The 17,196-nt window shown below is 34.0% G+C and overlaps 1 protein-coding gene across 4 annotated transcripts in view; it reads right to left on the reverse strand.

The window, feature by feature from the left end:
- The window catches only part of Nadk2 (NAD kinase 2, mitochondrial), a 41,089-nt gene that overhangs the window by 22,137 nt on the left and 1,756 nt on the right, over positions 1-17,196 (reverse strand). For all 4 annotated transcript variants that reach the window (XM_063258077.1, XM_063258076.1, XM_003470218.5 and 1 more), the window contains exons 2-5: positions 6,268-6,356; positions 5,149-5,237; positions 3,969-4,050; positions 2,083-2,166 (exon numbers count right to left, since the gene is read on the reverse strand). In XM_063258077.1, the coding sequence (XP_063114147.1) occupies positions 2,083-2,166; positions 3,969-4,050; positions 5,149-5,237; positions 6,268-6,356 (344 nt within the window). The remainder of the gene's footprint in view (positions 1-2,082; positions 2,167-3,968; positions 4,051-5,148; positions 5,238-6,267; positions 6,357-17,196) is intronic.

The following is a 17,196-nucleotide window of genomic DNA, read 5'->3' on the forward strand; positions in this document are numbered from 1 at the left end:
TATGAAACAATGAAACACCTTAGTTTCCCTTTCAGTGAGAAATATGGATATTTCTTTGATCAATTATAGTGAAACTATCTTAAAGTGTCTGTAAAAATCTTCCAAGTGACTTGAATTAAAGTCAAACTTTTTTTTAAATCAAGACTATTAAGTCTAAGATACTGAGCTTGCTATAACCTTGTATTTTACAAAGCAAGAAAACATATAAACAAAGTATTCTAAAAATAAAATATCATGTTAAAGTGGTTGGGTTGGATAAAATACCCCCAAATTTTACAATGATGGATTTAATAAAAGAGATTTAAAACCAATATGACACCTTTATTACACTTAAAGATTTAAACAATATTCTGATAAAAGTAAAAAGAAATTATGCTTAACTGATTTCAAAACCAATAATGCTCCTTCAAAACCAGTGGGCCAGATTCAGCTTGATAATATACAAAACTATATTCCCTTTGGAATATAGTTATGAATTAGTTACTTCTAGAGGTACCAGACTTCTGATATCATACGACATTAGAATTGCTGATAATAAAGTGATTCTAGAGAAGTAAATTATTTTTGAGGAGAAAGTAATTTTATTTTTGGGAGAAGTAATTTCATATGCTCTACAACACAGCAGAATACCTATAGCTGACAACAACTGGGATTTCAAAATAGCTAATAGGATTTTGAATCTTCCCAATATTAAGAAATGCTAAATGCCTGGAGCAATAAATATACCAATTACCCTGACCTGATCATTGTATACATGTTTTGAAATGTAACACTATATACCACAAACATATACTATGTAGCACTTAAAAACAAATTTTTAAAAATTTAATACTATTTTATAAATATTTGGAGAAGAAACTTCTTCAACTATAAAAAGTAGTTCAAACTTAGTCCTCTCACATACAACTGGCTAACCTATCTCAGCTTCTCCCTCCACCTACCTCTTTTCGTGACAGTCTGACCACTGAACATATTAAGTAAAAGGAACATTTTAAAAATCCTGTCACCACTGGTTAACAAACAATATGCGGGACAGAAATGGCTGCATTAAATATTCAGTCCTCCATTGATCGGGTAAAAGATGAACACAAAAATACAAAATCTTAGCTAAGCATAGTGGTACACGCATATAATCCCAGCACTCTGAAAGATGAGGTAGTGGATCACAAATTTCAGCCAGCCTAGGCAACTCAGTGAGACACTGTCTCAAAATTTTTTTTAAAAAAAGTTTTTAAAAGTCTGGTGGTGCTGAGGATTTAGCTCAGCAGCATAATCACCTGCCTGGCAAGCCCTAGGTCATGAATTTGATCCCCAGTACCGAAAAAAGAAAAAAGAAAAGAAAAACCAAAAAGTTTGGGGATATAAGTGAGAAGGCCTTGAGCTCATTAGCCAGTACCCATACACATACACAAAGCACAAAACTTATATAAAGTATCAGAATCTGAACCTTCATGGCTTTAACTATCTTAAACTGCTAAGAACTTCTAACAAGGTTAAGAGAAAAGATAGGGAAGGGAGAAAAGAAAGAAGGAAAAGATTATATATCATTATATTTATATATATAGATACAGATATATGTATAGCCATATATATGTGTATATATACAAGATAGATAACTATACTACTAATCTCTGTAAATTCTTCAAAAAAGAAGTTTGCTTTCATTGTTCAATTATTTGATCATTTTTTTCGTCTGTCTCTTGTTATCTGAACAACTACTTTAAAGATAACAATACACAATATATTACCCAGTGTTAAACTCCTACTATTTTGTTTTGAAATTTGCATCATCATTTTTTAAATTTATTTTAAATAAAAGAAAGTAAAAGTATGGCCTCTATCTCACTGAAAAAGAAACATCTCTACTTGCACTTATAACCAAGTAACACTTAACAAGTTTTCTCTAATAATTCCAACTGGACTAGTAGAAGCTAAGTCAGATGTATCTGTGACTCAGCAAGTGTATCACTATTTAGGGATATTGTTCTAACTGGAGTAATCCTTACTTGTTCCATTTTTAACAGCATTATTCATGGTATATAGGTTTTAAAATATGTAAGAACAAAAGTAAGAAATTCCTACCTGAACTCACCACGACAGAACTTCTGTAAGGCTTCTGGGAAGGAATGTGTATATCGAACAGGCAGACATAAGTGACCTTCAGACCTTTATTTAAAAGAAATTTTTAGGTAGTATAAAGGGAAGAAAAGGAGTGTAGAATAAAAAATAATTTTTAGAATTATCATTATAAAAATAAAAATTGTATCTTCAAGAACAAAAGACCAAACAGCAATAGTCTATATCTAGCTTTAATGCACAATACTTGTTTCCATGTTATGGTGAAATTAAAAACAGCAAATAGCTACTATTTTATTACCCCATAAAGTTATCCAATAGTACAGTGGTGTTTGAATCTTATCTTTAAACTATTTACCTAAAAAACTTTGGGTAAGCCACTTTAGTATGTTTCCTTATCTCCAAAGGCATAACAAAACTACCAATTATAAAAATTTGGGGCCAGGGATATAGCTCAGTGGCACAGTGCCTGTCTGGCAAGCATGAGGTTCTGAGTTTGACTTCAGGTACAAAAAAAAAATTTCTGAAGAATCAATCTATGTGAAAGTTCACTAAACCACAATCCCCTTTAAATGTCATTTATGATATTCTTAAATGCAAAGAACTGAGACATCTTAACTCTACTGTAAAATGGGACAAACTACAAGAAACTCATAGCTTAATGTGGAAGACAAATTAAAACAAATTGCAAATTACAAGACAGCTAAGCTTCCCTATAATTTGCTATGTGAAGATGAGAATATATGGCAGAAAGTTCATTCTTCATCATTTATAAGATGTATTAAGCCCAAGTTTCCATCCTGTGTTATTTCCCTTTAGAAGATCTTTCTAATGTTGTCATAGGAATAGAAAGGATGACAGATTGATCCCATATATAAAAGATAATGAATAAAATATTTAAGAAACTGTCAAGAAAGTAAAGTGAAGGAGAAGTCAGTGGTATGAACAGGTGGGATCTGAGCCCCGAAAGTCAATGGGAATAAGACTGCTGTTAAAGAAGGAGGCTGTGGTCAGAATTAAATTAGGACTGTAGAAACGGGGAAATTCCAAATGATAATAAAGTCTAGGCATGGTCATGACTGGCTGGAATAGAATAATGGTTAATATCAGTGAAGCTGGAAAAGAGAAAAAAAATAAAAAAGGATAGCTAGGCATGGTGGTACATGCCTGTAATCCCAGTATCAGGGCGCTAAGGCAGGAATATCTCAAATTCAAGGCCAATCTGGACTATACAGTGAGACCCTGCCTCAAAAAAGACAAAAAAGCACAACAGTTTAGATACTGTTTTCATCAAGTCAATGAAGTTACCTTAAGAAGTCAATACAGGAATAACCCGGAATGTGTGAGCAACATAAGGAAGGATATTAACACATTCTTCGTCAGCAATGCAAAAGATCTCCAATACCACCCTAGTCAAGAGTTAAGGTCTAATTTACCAGATTCTCCTCCCAGACTACACAGGAGATAATCATGAGGACTGGTTCATTCAGTAACAGTTATCTACCATCGATGCCAATGACATGCCCTATGTCTGTGCTAAAATTTAGCACTCTCTCCTTCAAAACATCTACATAAAATATACCCCTATTAAAGCTGGTGATTAATTCTACATGCCTAAATTTCATCCAAAATTTTGGGGATGTGGTGCTCCTGTTCATGGTAGCAAGGAACAATAAATAATCCTTCCACTTAAATATCATGAAATATCATAAAATCCCTATAGTTACAGAGCATACTTAATATGACTACAGTTTAGAAAGTAAAGTTTTAAGATTTATCATAGGTACTATCAAACCAAAGCAGAAATGCTCATTTGTGTAATATGCCAAAAATTAAATAAAAAAAAAAAACCCTACAAACCAAACACACAAAAAGAACATGTTCTTCCTTACCGTTCTGGATCAGTGTTTACTCCTATAACTGGTTTAAGTCTGTCTAAGACTTTACTTGCTGCCAGAAGCATTGTACCATCACCTAAGGGTAATAAACACAAGACAACCAGACTTATGTTGCAAAACAATTTTTGACATCACTTTGAAAATAAGTACTTTTGTTTCAAACTATCCTGCTGACTGCTACAGCCTACCTCTCCTTTCTTTTCACTATACCTTTGTATCATCCAAGAGTTCAACAATAGCTAGACTGACATCTGGGGCAGAAAAGTTCTTTGTTGTAGGGGACTGTCCTGTGTACTGTGGAATGTTCAGCAGCATCTTTGATCTACACCTATCAGATGACACTAATTCCTCCTAGCTGAGAACTACTTCTATAATCTTTAAACTTTCCTTCCACTATAACCAGTCCAAATTCATAAATTTTCTTGTTTTTCATTGTTTCTGATGTGGACATTTTATCTTATTGTGCATAATAGTCAAATCCATCACGTCACATATTTATAGCAATCCTTAATTTCCTCTGTTAAGAAAAATTTCATAAATTATTACTTCAGTGAGAACATATTTAACAGGGCCCAACTTCAGATCTTTCCAACAACTACTGTCAATAATAAAAAGCTTTAGAAAACAGTCATTAACAATAACAATGTTCAAGAAATAAAGTAGTATAAATAGGAATATAAAATTTATCTAGTATCATTAAACCATCAACTTTAGTTTTTTGCTTCTGTTTTTTGTTTCGTTTGTTTTCTGAGACAGAGTCTCACTATGTAGCCCAGCCTGGCCTCAAACTTGCAGCAATCCTCCTGACTCTGCCTCCTAAGTGCTGGGATTATGGCAGTTTGCCACCATACCCTGTCTGATTCAGTTTTTTTTAAGGATGCCAAAATTAAATCAAAATACAATTACAACTAATCTTCTTAATTAAAGCTAAAGTTAATAGCACCCCTAAAATATAAACATAGAAATATATACATGAAATCTCACAGGAATATAAATTCATTATAAATGTGAACTGTGATATAAAACATGCTTTAAAACTATTCCCAAAAATCCAAAATGTGGTCTTCCGGTAGGATTTGGAAGTCTTCCAAATAGCTATACCCCAGTATACCTAGAAATAATGTGTATTAAGGAGCATTTCCATGTCATATCTTCATCTCTATAAAATAGTTACCTCCTGCAGCTATGACAGCATCTGCCCATCGAACAGTCTCTTCATCATATTCTCTCCTCTTTACTAGTCGAACCTCAATTCCCTCATTCCTAAGATTAAAAGTAAAGGTCATATAAAATTTCCACTGATAGTAACATAATAAAGGTATATTTTCTGAGACATTGTTACAATGATGATATAAAACAAATTATGTTTATGTCATATAAATAATCTGTAGTTTTGTAGAGTATTTTCATTTAACCACAATAGCCAATTAACTATGATAGGTTATAAAACATATGAATAAACTAAAATTTGATAACTACCCAAATTTCCATGAGCTTTAAAAATACTCTTATAATCACTAACAAATAGCAATACTGATTGGTTAGAATTTAATTTCATTTTCTCTATTCCTTTTGATGCTAAAATTTATTAAAACAAAATGGTCCATAATATTAACACTTGGAGACACAATTTATTACAAAGCCAAGTAGTGTTATTTCAAATCCAACAAATATTCACTGAGTGGCAGACACTCAGTGACCAGAACATCTTAACATGCATATTCTCATACTGGTTTCTCCTGTACACAGAAACTTATCCAATAACTACATTTAGTCCCAAATTAACATAAGTTTCTATAATGATTTTAGACACTAAAAACACTTATGTTGTACTTTTAAAAAATTAAAACATTATCGATACTGTTGAAAACAGCTGAGTACTGAAATAACTACAGAAAATGTACTTCTCCGGTAGATCAAATAACTGAAAATACCTGTGAAATTTCCAGAGTGCAATAAAAATTTCCTTAGAAAGCTATAAAATCAGGTCCATTTACTTCAACATAATTTTCTGACACTGATTTAATAATGACAGTGTTTACTAAAATCTAAAAAACTGTTGCTGGTACAAATTTTTTTTTGTCTTTTTTGAGACAGGGTCTCGTGCCATGCAGTTCAGGCTGGCCTTGAGCTCACTTTGTAGCCCAGGCTGGTCTCGAACTCGCAACGATCCTCCTGCCTCCCAAGTGCTGGGATTACAGGCATGATCCACCACGCCCGGCTGCTGGTACAAATTTTAAAAACAAAGTTCTGAATATAAAATCCCATCCAAGACCCAATTCCATAGACTTACCGTAAGCTATCTACAATATGCTGTACATTTTTGGTGTGAATATGATGTCGTTCAAGTAATCCACTGTAGCTAGAGCCTTTTAATGCAAGCTATATCAAAATAAAAGAAATGTTGTTTTACACATATTATGTATGTTTTCATAATTTTAAAATCCCTATAAAAATAGATTTTTTGAAAGTATATTTTAATGACTACCTGAGAAACCTACAAGTTCATAATGAACTAGATTCTAAGTTCAGAAAACTATACTTTGGATTTAATATTGCATGATTTCAAAATCTGCATGTTTTATTACTTAGCTTTTTAAAATGATTTTTCAACATATCAGATATGCCCATCTGCTGACCAAACACAAACTACTATTTTTAGAGGCAATTAGATGACCTTTATTCCACTTGCTTTTGGTGCTTTCTTGTGTTCAGAGTTATGAGCTCTATTTGGAATTTACCCTATAAAAGGTAAACAAAGAATTGGTTAGCTTCAATGGCATAATTTTTAGACATGAGACATACATCCTTCAAGAATTAACTTTACTGCCTGATTGGAGTTAACACGTTATAACTATCTCATTGCTACATTGCTATTGCCTTTTAAAGTATATGTCTTATAAGTAAGCCATAAAGTAAAATATTGAGGAAGAAGTTCAGAAATATCCTCAGTGAGCATTCATTTAGCCAGCAAGTAGGAAACCTTTCTCCACTGGAGTGAATGCTAGTAGAATTAAGAAGCATGTAATCATCTTTCCTTTTCCAAATTGTTTTATACCTTTCCTCTTTAGGATACAGAATCAATGTTTAAGATCTTGTCCAATATAAATGTTTTTATTTTAAATCATTATGCATTGAATTACAAAGAAAACTAACTTTTAAATTGTAATGTGTATTTTACTTTAAATGCTATAAAATATTAACATGAAAGATTATAAAGAAAAACAAAAATCAAATGAATCTCATGCTAAGATAATCAATGTTAGTATTTTAGTACCTAATCAGCTTTTGTCTATGAATATCGTGTTATAAAGTTTTAAATAATTTTGTGCCCATTCTGAACAGAAATGTGTATTCCTCAAAAGAGAAGCTAAGGAAACATCTGGTTAATGTGAAAATTAACACATAGATGTTAACTCATAGATCAGACATCTTATGTAACAAATTAGTACTTATTTATAAGCTTCATAATTAGAGCAAAACAATGTCAAGAATTTTTTAAAGTAGTGAGCAATATAATAACTAAAAAACACTATCCATTTACTTTGATCAACAAATCAACGCAAATCAGTTTTGAAAAACAGACTTTCAGAGTATAGATGGACACAGCTGTAGCATCCAGTTTATTATTCAATACTCAACTATAGAGTCAAACTACACTAAATATCTCTCAATGAATACAGACCAAAATCCCTTTCTTCTTGACTTTTTCTCTGCAACTTTTACTTTCAACATTTTAAAAAGAAATCTATATGACAATTCTCAACTGCTAACTCTTTAAGTGGTCGCATGAATTTACTCAACTGCCTATTTGACATCTTCTGGATGTCTAACAAATATCCTAAATTAATGTGAACATCAAACCCTTTATTTTCCTAAAGCTTCTCTAGCCAAGAAACTAGTCACACTGTATGCCTTATTAATCCCACATCCAATTACTAAATCCTAGGTCTTATCCATGTACTTTTCTCCTTTCCATGGTCCCACGCTACCCATGGTCTAATCAAGACTCCCCATTTCCACTGTTGAGCCCCAAAGCCTACACAAAGACCCACAGCATGGCTCTCAGTTTAACATACTTGTGACAAATTATGGGCTCCCTACACTCTCTCCAAAACCTTCTCCTATCTCACTTTCCAGATCCCTCTCACCAACTTCTTTCTTTTTACTTGGCGTGTTCTCCGTCCCTCAGCTCAGCTCTGACTGTTCTCTACCTAAAGACCATGAGGGCAGCCTGCTGACTGTACTGCCATCACTGCTGGTACTGCCCTTGAAGCTGCAACAGCCACTACTGCTAGTTCATGCCCAAACCTATTAGTTTCTTACACAGCATTTACTACACTTAAAAGTGTCCTGGATTTTTTTTTTAAATCAATTTCTCTCCCTTACTATATATAAGTACCAGGAAAGCAGTGCTCTTATCTTTTTCACCACTGTCCCCATGGACCAAGGAAGTGGAAAAGGATTTGTTGGGCTAATTCATTCTTGCATTTTTCCATTTTTTGTCTTGGTTGGGTACTAGGGATACATGTTTCTTAAAAGCAACAATTACTGCAATAGCAGATGCTGGAGAAAATAACTCAGTTACCTGAAAATAGCCACACAGGCCATCTTTACCTGATCTGAATAGGACAGCAGCAGATTAACTGTAGTAGTAGTATTTTGCTACAGTAAACACTTCTCATGATCCCATTTTAACATGCTTTACAAGCTAGAAACTGAGCTCTAAAAACCTCAGTGTATTCATCAAACTGTCTGACTACCTATTATGTTCATTTAAGTAATAGTTGAGCTCAATCACATGTATTACATAAGGCACTGAAAACTGCCACGGACAATGAGAACTAATTCAAATGCCCAATAAGTTCCTTACAGTTTCATCAAATTTACTGTTTCTGGCTTACTATGAAGAAAACTTAAGGATAGCTGGTTCTTGGACTTCAATTCCCAGTCCAAATTTTTTGACCTTCTGTTTTAATTTTTGATGAAACATATACCAAGAAATGTACCTTGACACATGTACCAAGGAATAATGGACACAAACTTTACTGCATAAATCTTATAAATACTATTCAGTGATTTAGAAACTTTCACATTTTGTCCTTGTCAGGCTCCAGAAAATTAAGACACTCAGCTACTGCTGTCTATAGAGTGTTAGAGAGCTTCGATTTGAGATGATGAAGGGGTATGGATCTGCGGGGGGAAAAAAATGTCCTTTTAAAAAAAACCCAAAACCTTAAGTTCCTTTTAATTGCTAGCAATACAAAAATTCCTAAAATTCCAAGTCTAAAGTTCATTTAGCATCAGAATACTTAGCATTGGGGCAGAAATGTCATTTCATAAATTCTTAGTCCCACTCAAATTTCTGATTTTAACTAATTCTGTAATGATTCATGTTCAATCTGCATTTAAAGAATACAAGTCTTGATATTTTATTTAAAGCTGTAGCTTTACACATTTTATTTAAAGCTGTAGCTGGTGGGTAACTGGACTTTTTTTAACAAGGGTTAGCTAAACCAGGCATATAAAAAATTAAAAATTTAAGAAAATCATTTAAACAAAATAAATCAAAAAGTTTTAAATCACTGTTCAACTCTTATATTTGTATAATATGCAACAGCCAGTAAGAATTTGTAGCTATATCCCTGTGAAGAGAATATGATCCCTATATCCCTATATGAAGAGAATATGACTTCAAACGTTTGAAAAACATTCCTTAATCAAACGAAAACAAGAACACAGGAATCTTTCTAAAATATTTCACCATTAAGACCTTAGAGAAATTAAAGAAATACAGAATCCATTATCAATTCTGCAATGTTCCATGTTAAGTATTATCTTTTAATATTTTTTCCAAAATTTCTGTTAATTCTTCTATCCATTAAAAAATAAAAAGCTTATTCAACCAAACATTTAGAAAAAGCAGGTGAATATTAAAATCCAGACAGACACATTTCAGTATAAGCAAGAAAGCCAACATCTCTTCTTCTCAAATAGCTCTGATGTTAAAACAGAACTCTATGAAAGAAAGGAAGGCTCTGAGGGGACAAATTCAGTACTCTTTACGGTGAAATATAATGGTTAAGGGTTTTTTTTTTTTTTTTTTTTTTTTTTGGTACTGGGTATTGAACTCATGATCTAGCGCTTGCCAGGCAGGCAACTCATGCTACTGAGCTAAATCACCAGTCGGTTAAGTTATTTTCTACATGGTCTAAAACACTTTTATTAAATTATCACTGACATTTTTACTTAACACAAACTGAATTTCTTACAACTATAAATAATTACCAATCAAGTACTACTTTGCATTCTAATCAATTTCCATAAAACTGCATTAAGAATAGGAGCTACATCTTTTAAAATTTAACACATAAGAAATACACAAGATTTGATACAGTGGCACGTTTGTAGGTAAACTCACTATGCATAATTCAAGCAGCCTCCCAAGAATACACACTCACTAGGCTTAGTGGTACATGCCTACAATCCCAGCTACTTTAGGAAGGTGAGGTGGGAAGATTTTAAATTTAAGGCTAGTCTGGGCAATTTAGCGAGATCCTGTCTCAAACTACATTTTTGTTTTTTGAGATAGGGGCTCGTTATATAGTCCAGGCTGGCCTGGAACTCGGAACAATTTTCCTACCCCTTCTCCCAACTGCTGAGATTATCGGCATGTGGCACCACACAGCTCAAAACAGAATTTTTTAAAAGGGCTGACAAGTATATCTCTGCAAAATGACACACGTACCTAGCATGTACCAGGTCCTAAATTCAACCGCCAGTACACATATATATATATAAAAAATTGTTATTCATAATTGTGTTTAAAAGGCTAACACCACCAAAATAGCACCTAGAAAGTTAAATGCTCTCCTATCACGATCAGGTCTAATGCACTGACCTCCAAAATTCTCTTCAGATATTTTCTACCCATCTTGGATCATTTCTAGTTCAGTTACTCTTTCCCTCATGTTCTTACTTTCACTTTCCCCATTGTTTTCAGCTTCAGTATTGCTTCTGTTAATTATTTCCTCCCTTGAATGTGGGTATTGCTCAGCATTCCATCTTTGGCTTTCTTATCTGTCCTCACTTCTTTTTCCCTGAATTATCTATCCAACTGGACAATTTGACCTAGCAAGTATGAGCTAGCAACTCTGAAATCCATCCTGCCAGCCTAAGCCTCTCTCTTGAGCCACAGGCTCAAATTTTCAATGGCCTACTTTAAGGCCTACGCCAGGTAGCTCAAGAAGTTCTCTCCAAAAAGATTTAAGCTCCACTTGTATTCCTTTTCAGATCTGTTCCGTTGCTTGCCATGTATGCATCATTTGTATAGGCAACAGTCAACAGAATAAACCCTGCTACCACCTTTAATTCTTCCCTCACACTCAACCTTTAGTCAGCCAGTGGTTGATGTCAAGTAACTATACCCACACACTGTTTCTGCAAATCTTGTCATGTGTTTATACAGTCACAGTTAAGTTCTGGGCCATATCCACTCCTATGTGCATTAATGCAAAAGTTTGCCTCCAGATTTTCTCAACTAGTTCCTTCTTTACATGTTTTGTCTATCACCCTCAGTCTAATCACCACCACCAGAAACCTAGTTTTACACTTCCAAAATGCTGATGTCTCAAAAACAAACTGACATTCATACCCTGCTCCTGTGGGGATAAAGAGACTGAACAAGGATTTTATTCTACTGCTGAAGAAGTCTGAAGACAACTGGGAGAAAGCTAGTTCCTTGGCATGACAGCTGACACCTTCGTATCATGTCCAGAGTACTTGTACTTGTTTGGTTTCAATATACTTTCTCCTAAGCAGTGATTTTCTAATTGCCCTTATAATGTTTTACAGGTTGGTTACAGATTGTCTGCTAAACAGAAAATAAAATATGTAACAAAGCTAAATTGTTTCCTATTATCTTTTTTTATTCATACACATCTTCAGTACATAATGTTTACATTCCTTGTGGAACTCCTAAGTAACAAAGCAAAATATTTTTGACTGTAGATCACAAGGTTTGAGTTTTTGTTAACTAAGATTAATTTTATGCATCTTACCATTTCACTCTAGTAATAGTAAAAAGGTAAAAATCTATGAAGCGCTGATTAGAATGCAGAGATTCAAATACTCATTGAATGCTTAGAAAAATTATTTATACTTCTAATTATAGCATTATAACAATCTAATTGTCCAAACAATGGAAAATTACACATTTTAAATGAATTATTAGGTATCAACAAAGGTAAATTTCAAAACCTACAGCAAATAAAAGCAAATTTCTAAAGAATGGGTACATACGCTAAAAAATTCAATTTAAAAATGGCATTGATATATCTTTTTAACATATAAAATACTTTTATAACTATTTGTGGACATAATTTAATTAATAAATGCAATATCACACGCAAGAAATTATATACATGACAACTTCAGGACAGTAAAGGTTACTTCTGGGGAGCCAGGGAGCAGAAAAAGTTCGATGGATAAGATATTAGTTATAACTAGCATTTTTTAAGAAAAAATCTGAAGCAAGTATGGAAAAAAATATTAGGATATGCTCAGTCAGGTGTTGAACACAAAAGTACCCTGTTACTTTCTGAACCTTTTCTATAGTTTTGAAACACTTCATAATGAAAATCTAAACATGAAGAGATTTAAAAAGCTATTTAAAGTTGAAAAAAACCAATTCCTTTTTCCTCCTTTATTCAAATCCTTCCCCAATTACTCTCTGCCTTTTCTGTTCTCCCATGGATCACTCACAAACAATCATAATACCAAAATATTGTTGCAAGTTCAAAACCAGCCTGAATCGCACAGCAAGACCCTCTCGCAAAAAGACCAAAAAAAAAAAAAATAAAGTCAACTTACACTTTACTAGTTAAGACATTAATATGTATTAGTAAGTACATTTATTATTTACTCATAGCTTCATATAATGAAAAATACAGAAAAAGTGACCACAGTGAATAATTAAATCATTTACAATTCCTGGCTGAAAACAAATTTGTATTTTTTTAAAAATTCCTTTAGGTGGGGCTGGGGATTTAGCTCAGCGGCATAAGCAGGCCTTGCAAGCAGGCAGTCGTGAGTTCGATCCCTGATACCGATAAAAAACAAAAAAGACAAAAAAAAAAAAAAAATTCCTTTAGGTAATGCAGATACACAATAAAGGCTGAATAGCAGGGTTTTAAAGCCTAATGGTCAGTGGCTTTGATTCAAAGAAGCCATGTTGGCCCCAGGCATAAATAACAACATATGCCTGTAATCCAGCATCCTGGGATGCTGAAGCAGGAAGACTGTGAGTTCGAGTCCAACCTGAGCAATTAAGGACAGTGAATCACTGTTTCAAAATAAAAAAAGAAAGGGGCAGGGGTGTAGCTCAGGTGGGTGCCCTTGGAAGAAAAAAGGAAGAAGAGATGGAAAGGGGGAGAGGAGTGGAGGGGGAGAAAAAGCTGTGTTGCACTGGCGATCCCAGCCTTTTGTTTGTATCATCTAACGTGTAGAAGACTGACACCTGGCAATAGGGCCGCGATCCTCAGTCTCTTTAAAACATCATCTTAACATTAGAAACGTTTTACCACTTTTTTTAGTGGGTATAGAGGATGATAATTAAATGGAATTCCTGTCCCCAAATAGTTTAGTCTAGAAAAGAAAATAACCACAGATTAATGATATAATGAAGAACTTCTAGCCCAACCTTGGTAGGCAGAGAGGTGTGAACATAGCAAGATTATCAAGGTTTCCTGAGACAGCAAGGTCTAAGCCTGACCTTGAAAGACAAAAACCGGCTAAAGGATGTAAGATGAGCTCTCAAGGCAGGGAGGGGCACAAAGGCAAAGACATTGAGGGATGAAATTAAATCACCCTGAAATATCATTCCTCATCTACTGGTTGGAAATGACCTCAAAATTTGATAAACTAGACATAAAAAGCAAGTATATCACTAACAAAAGTAAACATTGATATAATCTCTAAGGAAGACAATCTGGCAATACCTATTAAAATTTCATATGTATGTGTCTTTTGACTCAGTAACAGTTTCAGGTTTCTATCTTACAGCTTGATTCACACAGATATGAACACAAATAGCCACTGTATATATTTAATAGCAGCTCAAACCAAGTTCAGTGTTAAGTCATGTACACCATTAAATAAATATGCATATAGCAATATCTCAAATACTTCTGTTTGCAATATTCACAAATACTTCTGTTTGCAAACAAAAACGTTCAGAAAAATTTCACTTCTGTTTGCAAACTCCATATCATTAGGTGACAAACACAATCAAGGCCATCTTCACCAAAATCACTTATTACAAAAATCAGTAAGTTATTTCTAGAGACAAAAACTGAATGACGAGTGAAAAGAAAAAGACCTTTTATTATAAAACAGTCTGTATCTTTTACATTTTGAACCATTTTAATATGATCAATAAATAAACCTGGAGATTAAAAATATTTTAAATTGCTAGAATACGAAGTTCAAGACAAGAAGTGATAAGCAATAAAGTTCAAGAGTCAGACAGGAGCCTCAAATTACGAAGACGCTCAATCCACACAGGACTTGAAAATTATAGTAGTTTTTTCTGAGAATGTGAGCCACTTGCAAAACTGGAAAGGGGCTGCTTAAAAATACAGATCCTTGGAATTCAGACGAAAAAAAATGGGTCAGGCAATGTGACATACACTTATAACCCCAGTTACTCAGGAGATCGAGGCAGGAATATTATAAATTCAAGGCTGGCCTGAGCAACTCAGCAAGATTTTTTCTCAAAATAAAAAAGATGAGGCTGGGGCTCAGTGGTAAAGTCTTACTTAGCACACGCGAGACCTCAGATCCAACAGTCAGCACTGAGGAGATTTTAAAAAAAAAAAAAAAAACTGCAAAATGTCAGAAATGTTAGGGTATATTTAGAGAAGCAAAGTCTGGGAATTCTCTACAACTCAACCAGAACCTTGGGGGTTAAGTTTCAGGCATCTGTACCTTAACAAGTTTCCTAGGTGACAAAAAATTATGGGGAGCTTCAGAGGAGTTGTAAGCAGAAGCACCCAATGAATGGCCAGATGTTCAGTTTTAGATAGACCACTCTGGAGCCTGCATCTGGAAGATCTGAGAGGTGCAGGATTCAGTTAGGAGGCTCTGGCACCAGATGGTGTTAACTTAAAAAATACTCATACTGCACCCAATACATTTACTACCTACCTTGTGACATCCGCCCCAAGTGCTACAACCTAAACCTCAACATTATTTTTGGGAAACAAAATCCCAATCAATTAAGAAGGCAAGTAATGGGAATAATTTAATAATAGAGGTGTTGTTAAATGATACTGTGTATGTTAACCCATTATGAATTCTTAAAAAAAAACTCTAAAAGGGAATCGTGGAAAAAAAAAAAAAAGAATGCTTCTGATGTTATGACTTGAAATGAAGGTAGGGGTATAGAAACTGATTTTTCATTTTATATTAAAATATTCTTAAACAAAAAACTTTACAGCTAATGTTTTTATGATGCAAATAAACTATAATGAGATTTATTCATTTCTGCAAGGTCATGAGAAAACAGAGGTAAAATCCTTAACTAAAAATCCTCTATTCACAAGACAAGTCATTGGTTGGGGAAAAGGCAAGACTACGAAATAAAGCAATGTGACCCACATCCTGTGTGAATAGTCACTGAAGCCAGGTGTGGTGGTCTCTGCCTCTCATCCCAGCACTCAGGAGTTTAGGCAGAAGGGTCACCCAGAGGCCCCGGTTACAAAGTGAGTTCAAGGCCAACCTGAACTACATAGTGAAACAGAGTCACAAAAAACAGTAATTGAAAGTCAAACCCAGCCTTGGCAGACAAGGCTTTATCATCTAAAAAGGTATTTCCTATTATTGATTACATTTCTACCAGGTTAGATAACCACAACACTTTAGGGTACAACACTATATTGGCACTCTGTCCCTCATCTTCTATTTACATGTTAATAAGTATCCTAACAGAGACCTACTCTGCATATATGAAAGCAAGCAACCACAACAAAAGAGAATACATTGATACAAAACCAATTTACCATGACACTATTTACAGCAGCCATGTGGCCAGAAAACTCAAGAACTTGGTCATCATCTTTTGTATTCACTCCAGACGGTTCACCTGTTTTTACCCCAACAATGTAGCAAACAACATTTAAGTCCTTTCTAGTTCCATTACAGAATTTCCTTTTAGAACTTCATCTACCCCTGCCTTCTTGAACTGTTCCTTACTGCACTGTAAGTACTGCCCTTAATATAAACATAAAATAAATTCCTATCACTATGGGGTTAATCCAATAAAATTCTAATAACAACATCACCACCAAAAAAAAAAAAAAAAAAAAAAAATCCGCTCAGAAAACTATTCCACTACCCGGCAATTACAACATATACTGTGTATTTTTTCATTTTAGTAGTTTTACTTCAAAGATTTCTAATTTCAAACAGCATTGTGGAGCAACAGAAAAATATTTACCTATTAAGTAATTTCTCCACTCAGGGTACACTAGGCAGATTTTTTTTTAAATATTGATTTTTTTCCCCTACTTTTTAAAAGTTATCAGTGGCAATCTAGTTTAGTGATCCAAGAGTTAATCGCAATTCAAAACCACCTGCTTTTCTGAGGCCTTGGAAAAAATTTCAGTGCCAGCACTACAAAGTATTTGGTCCAACCCTAGCAATTCACTGGGTGAAAGCACTTTGAAAGCTGACAATAGTACACAGAAAGTATCATTTTCACCAGGACCCCAAAGACATTAAAAACATGGAATGTCTACCACAAGCAGAGCTAGCACTTCTGACTCCAATCCCACAAACTGAACGTGCCAATTTGAATGTGTATTTTTTTTATTTTCTTTGATTGTACTATTTCATATATTTGTTCTTTTTCTTTGAGTGTACTATTTCAAATTGTTGTGAGAGGTTCCGCTAAAGTCGTATGAAGAACATATTTATGTATACATAGCATTTGATAACTTCCAAAAATTTGGACCTTGCAAAAGGAGTACAATACAAAGGACACATTCTCTTCCCAAAATAATTTCATATGACTAATTTCACTCACTTTAACAACCCTGTTTAAACTGTCCACTTACTCTAAATATTCCAGATGTGTTCTATAAACTATTACCTCAAACATTTAGGAAAAGGAGAGAACAAATCTCCACTTAGACTTCACCAGGTAAAGGAACATGCCCTCTTC

The sequence above is a fragment of the Cavia porcellus genome, unplaced genomic scaffold, assembly GCF_034190915.1.
Source record: "Cavia porcellus strain 051 isolate PalLab524CR breed Dunkin Hartley unplaced genomic scaffold, mCavPor4.1 scaffold_11, whole genome shotgun sequence".
Lineage (NCBI taxonomy): Eukaryota > Metazoa > Chordata > Mammalia > Rodentia > Caviidae > Cavia > Cavia porcellus.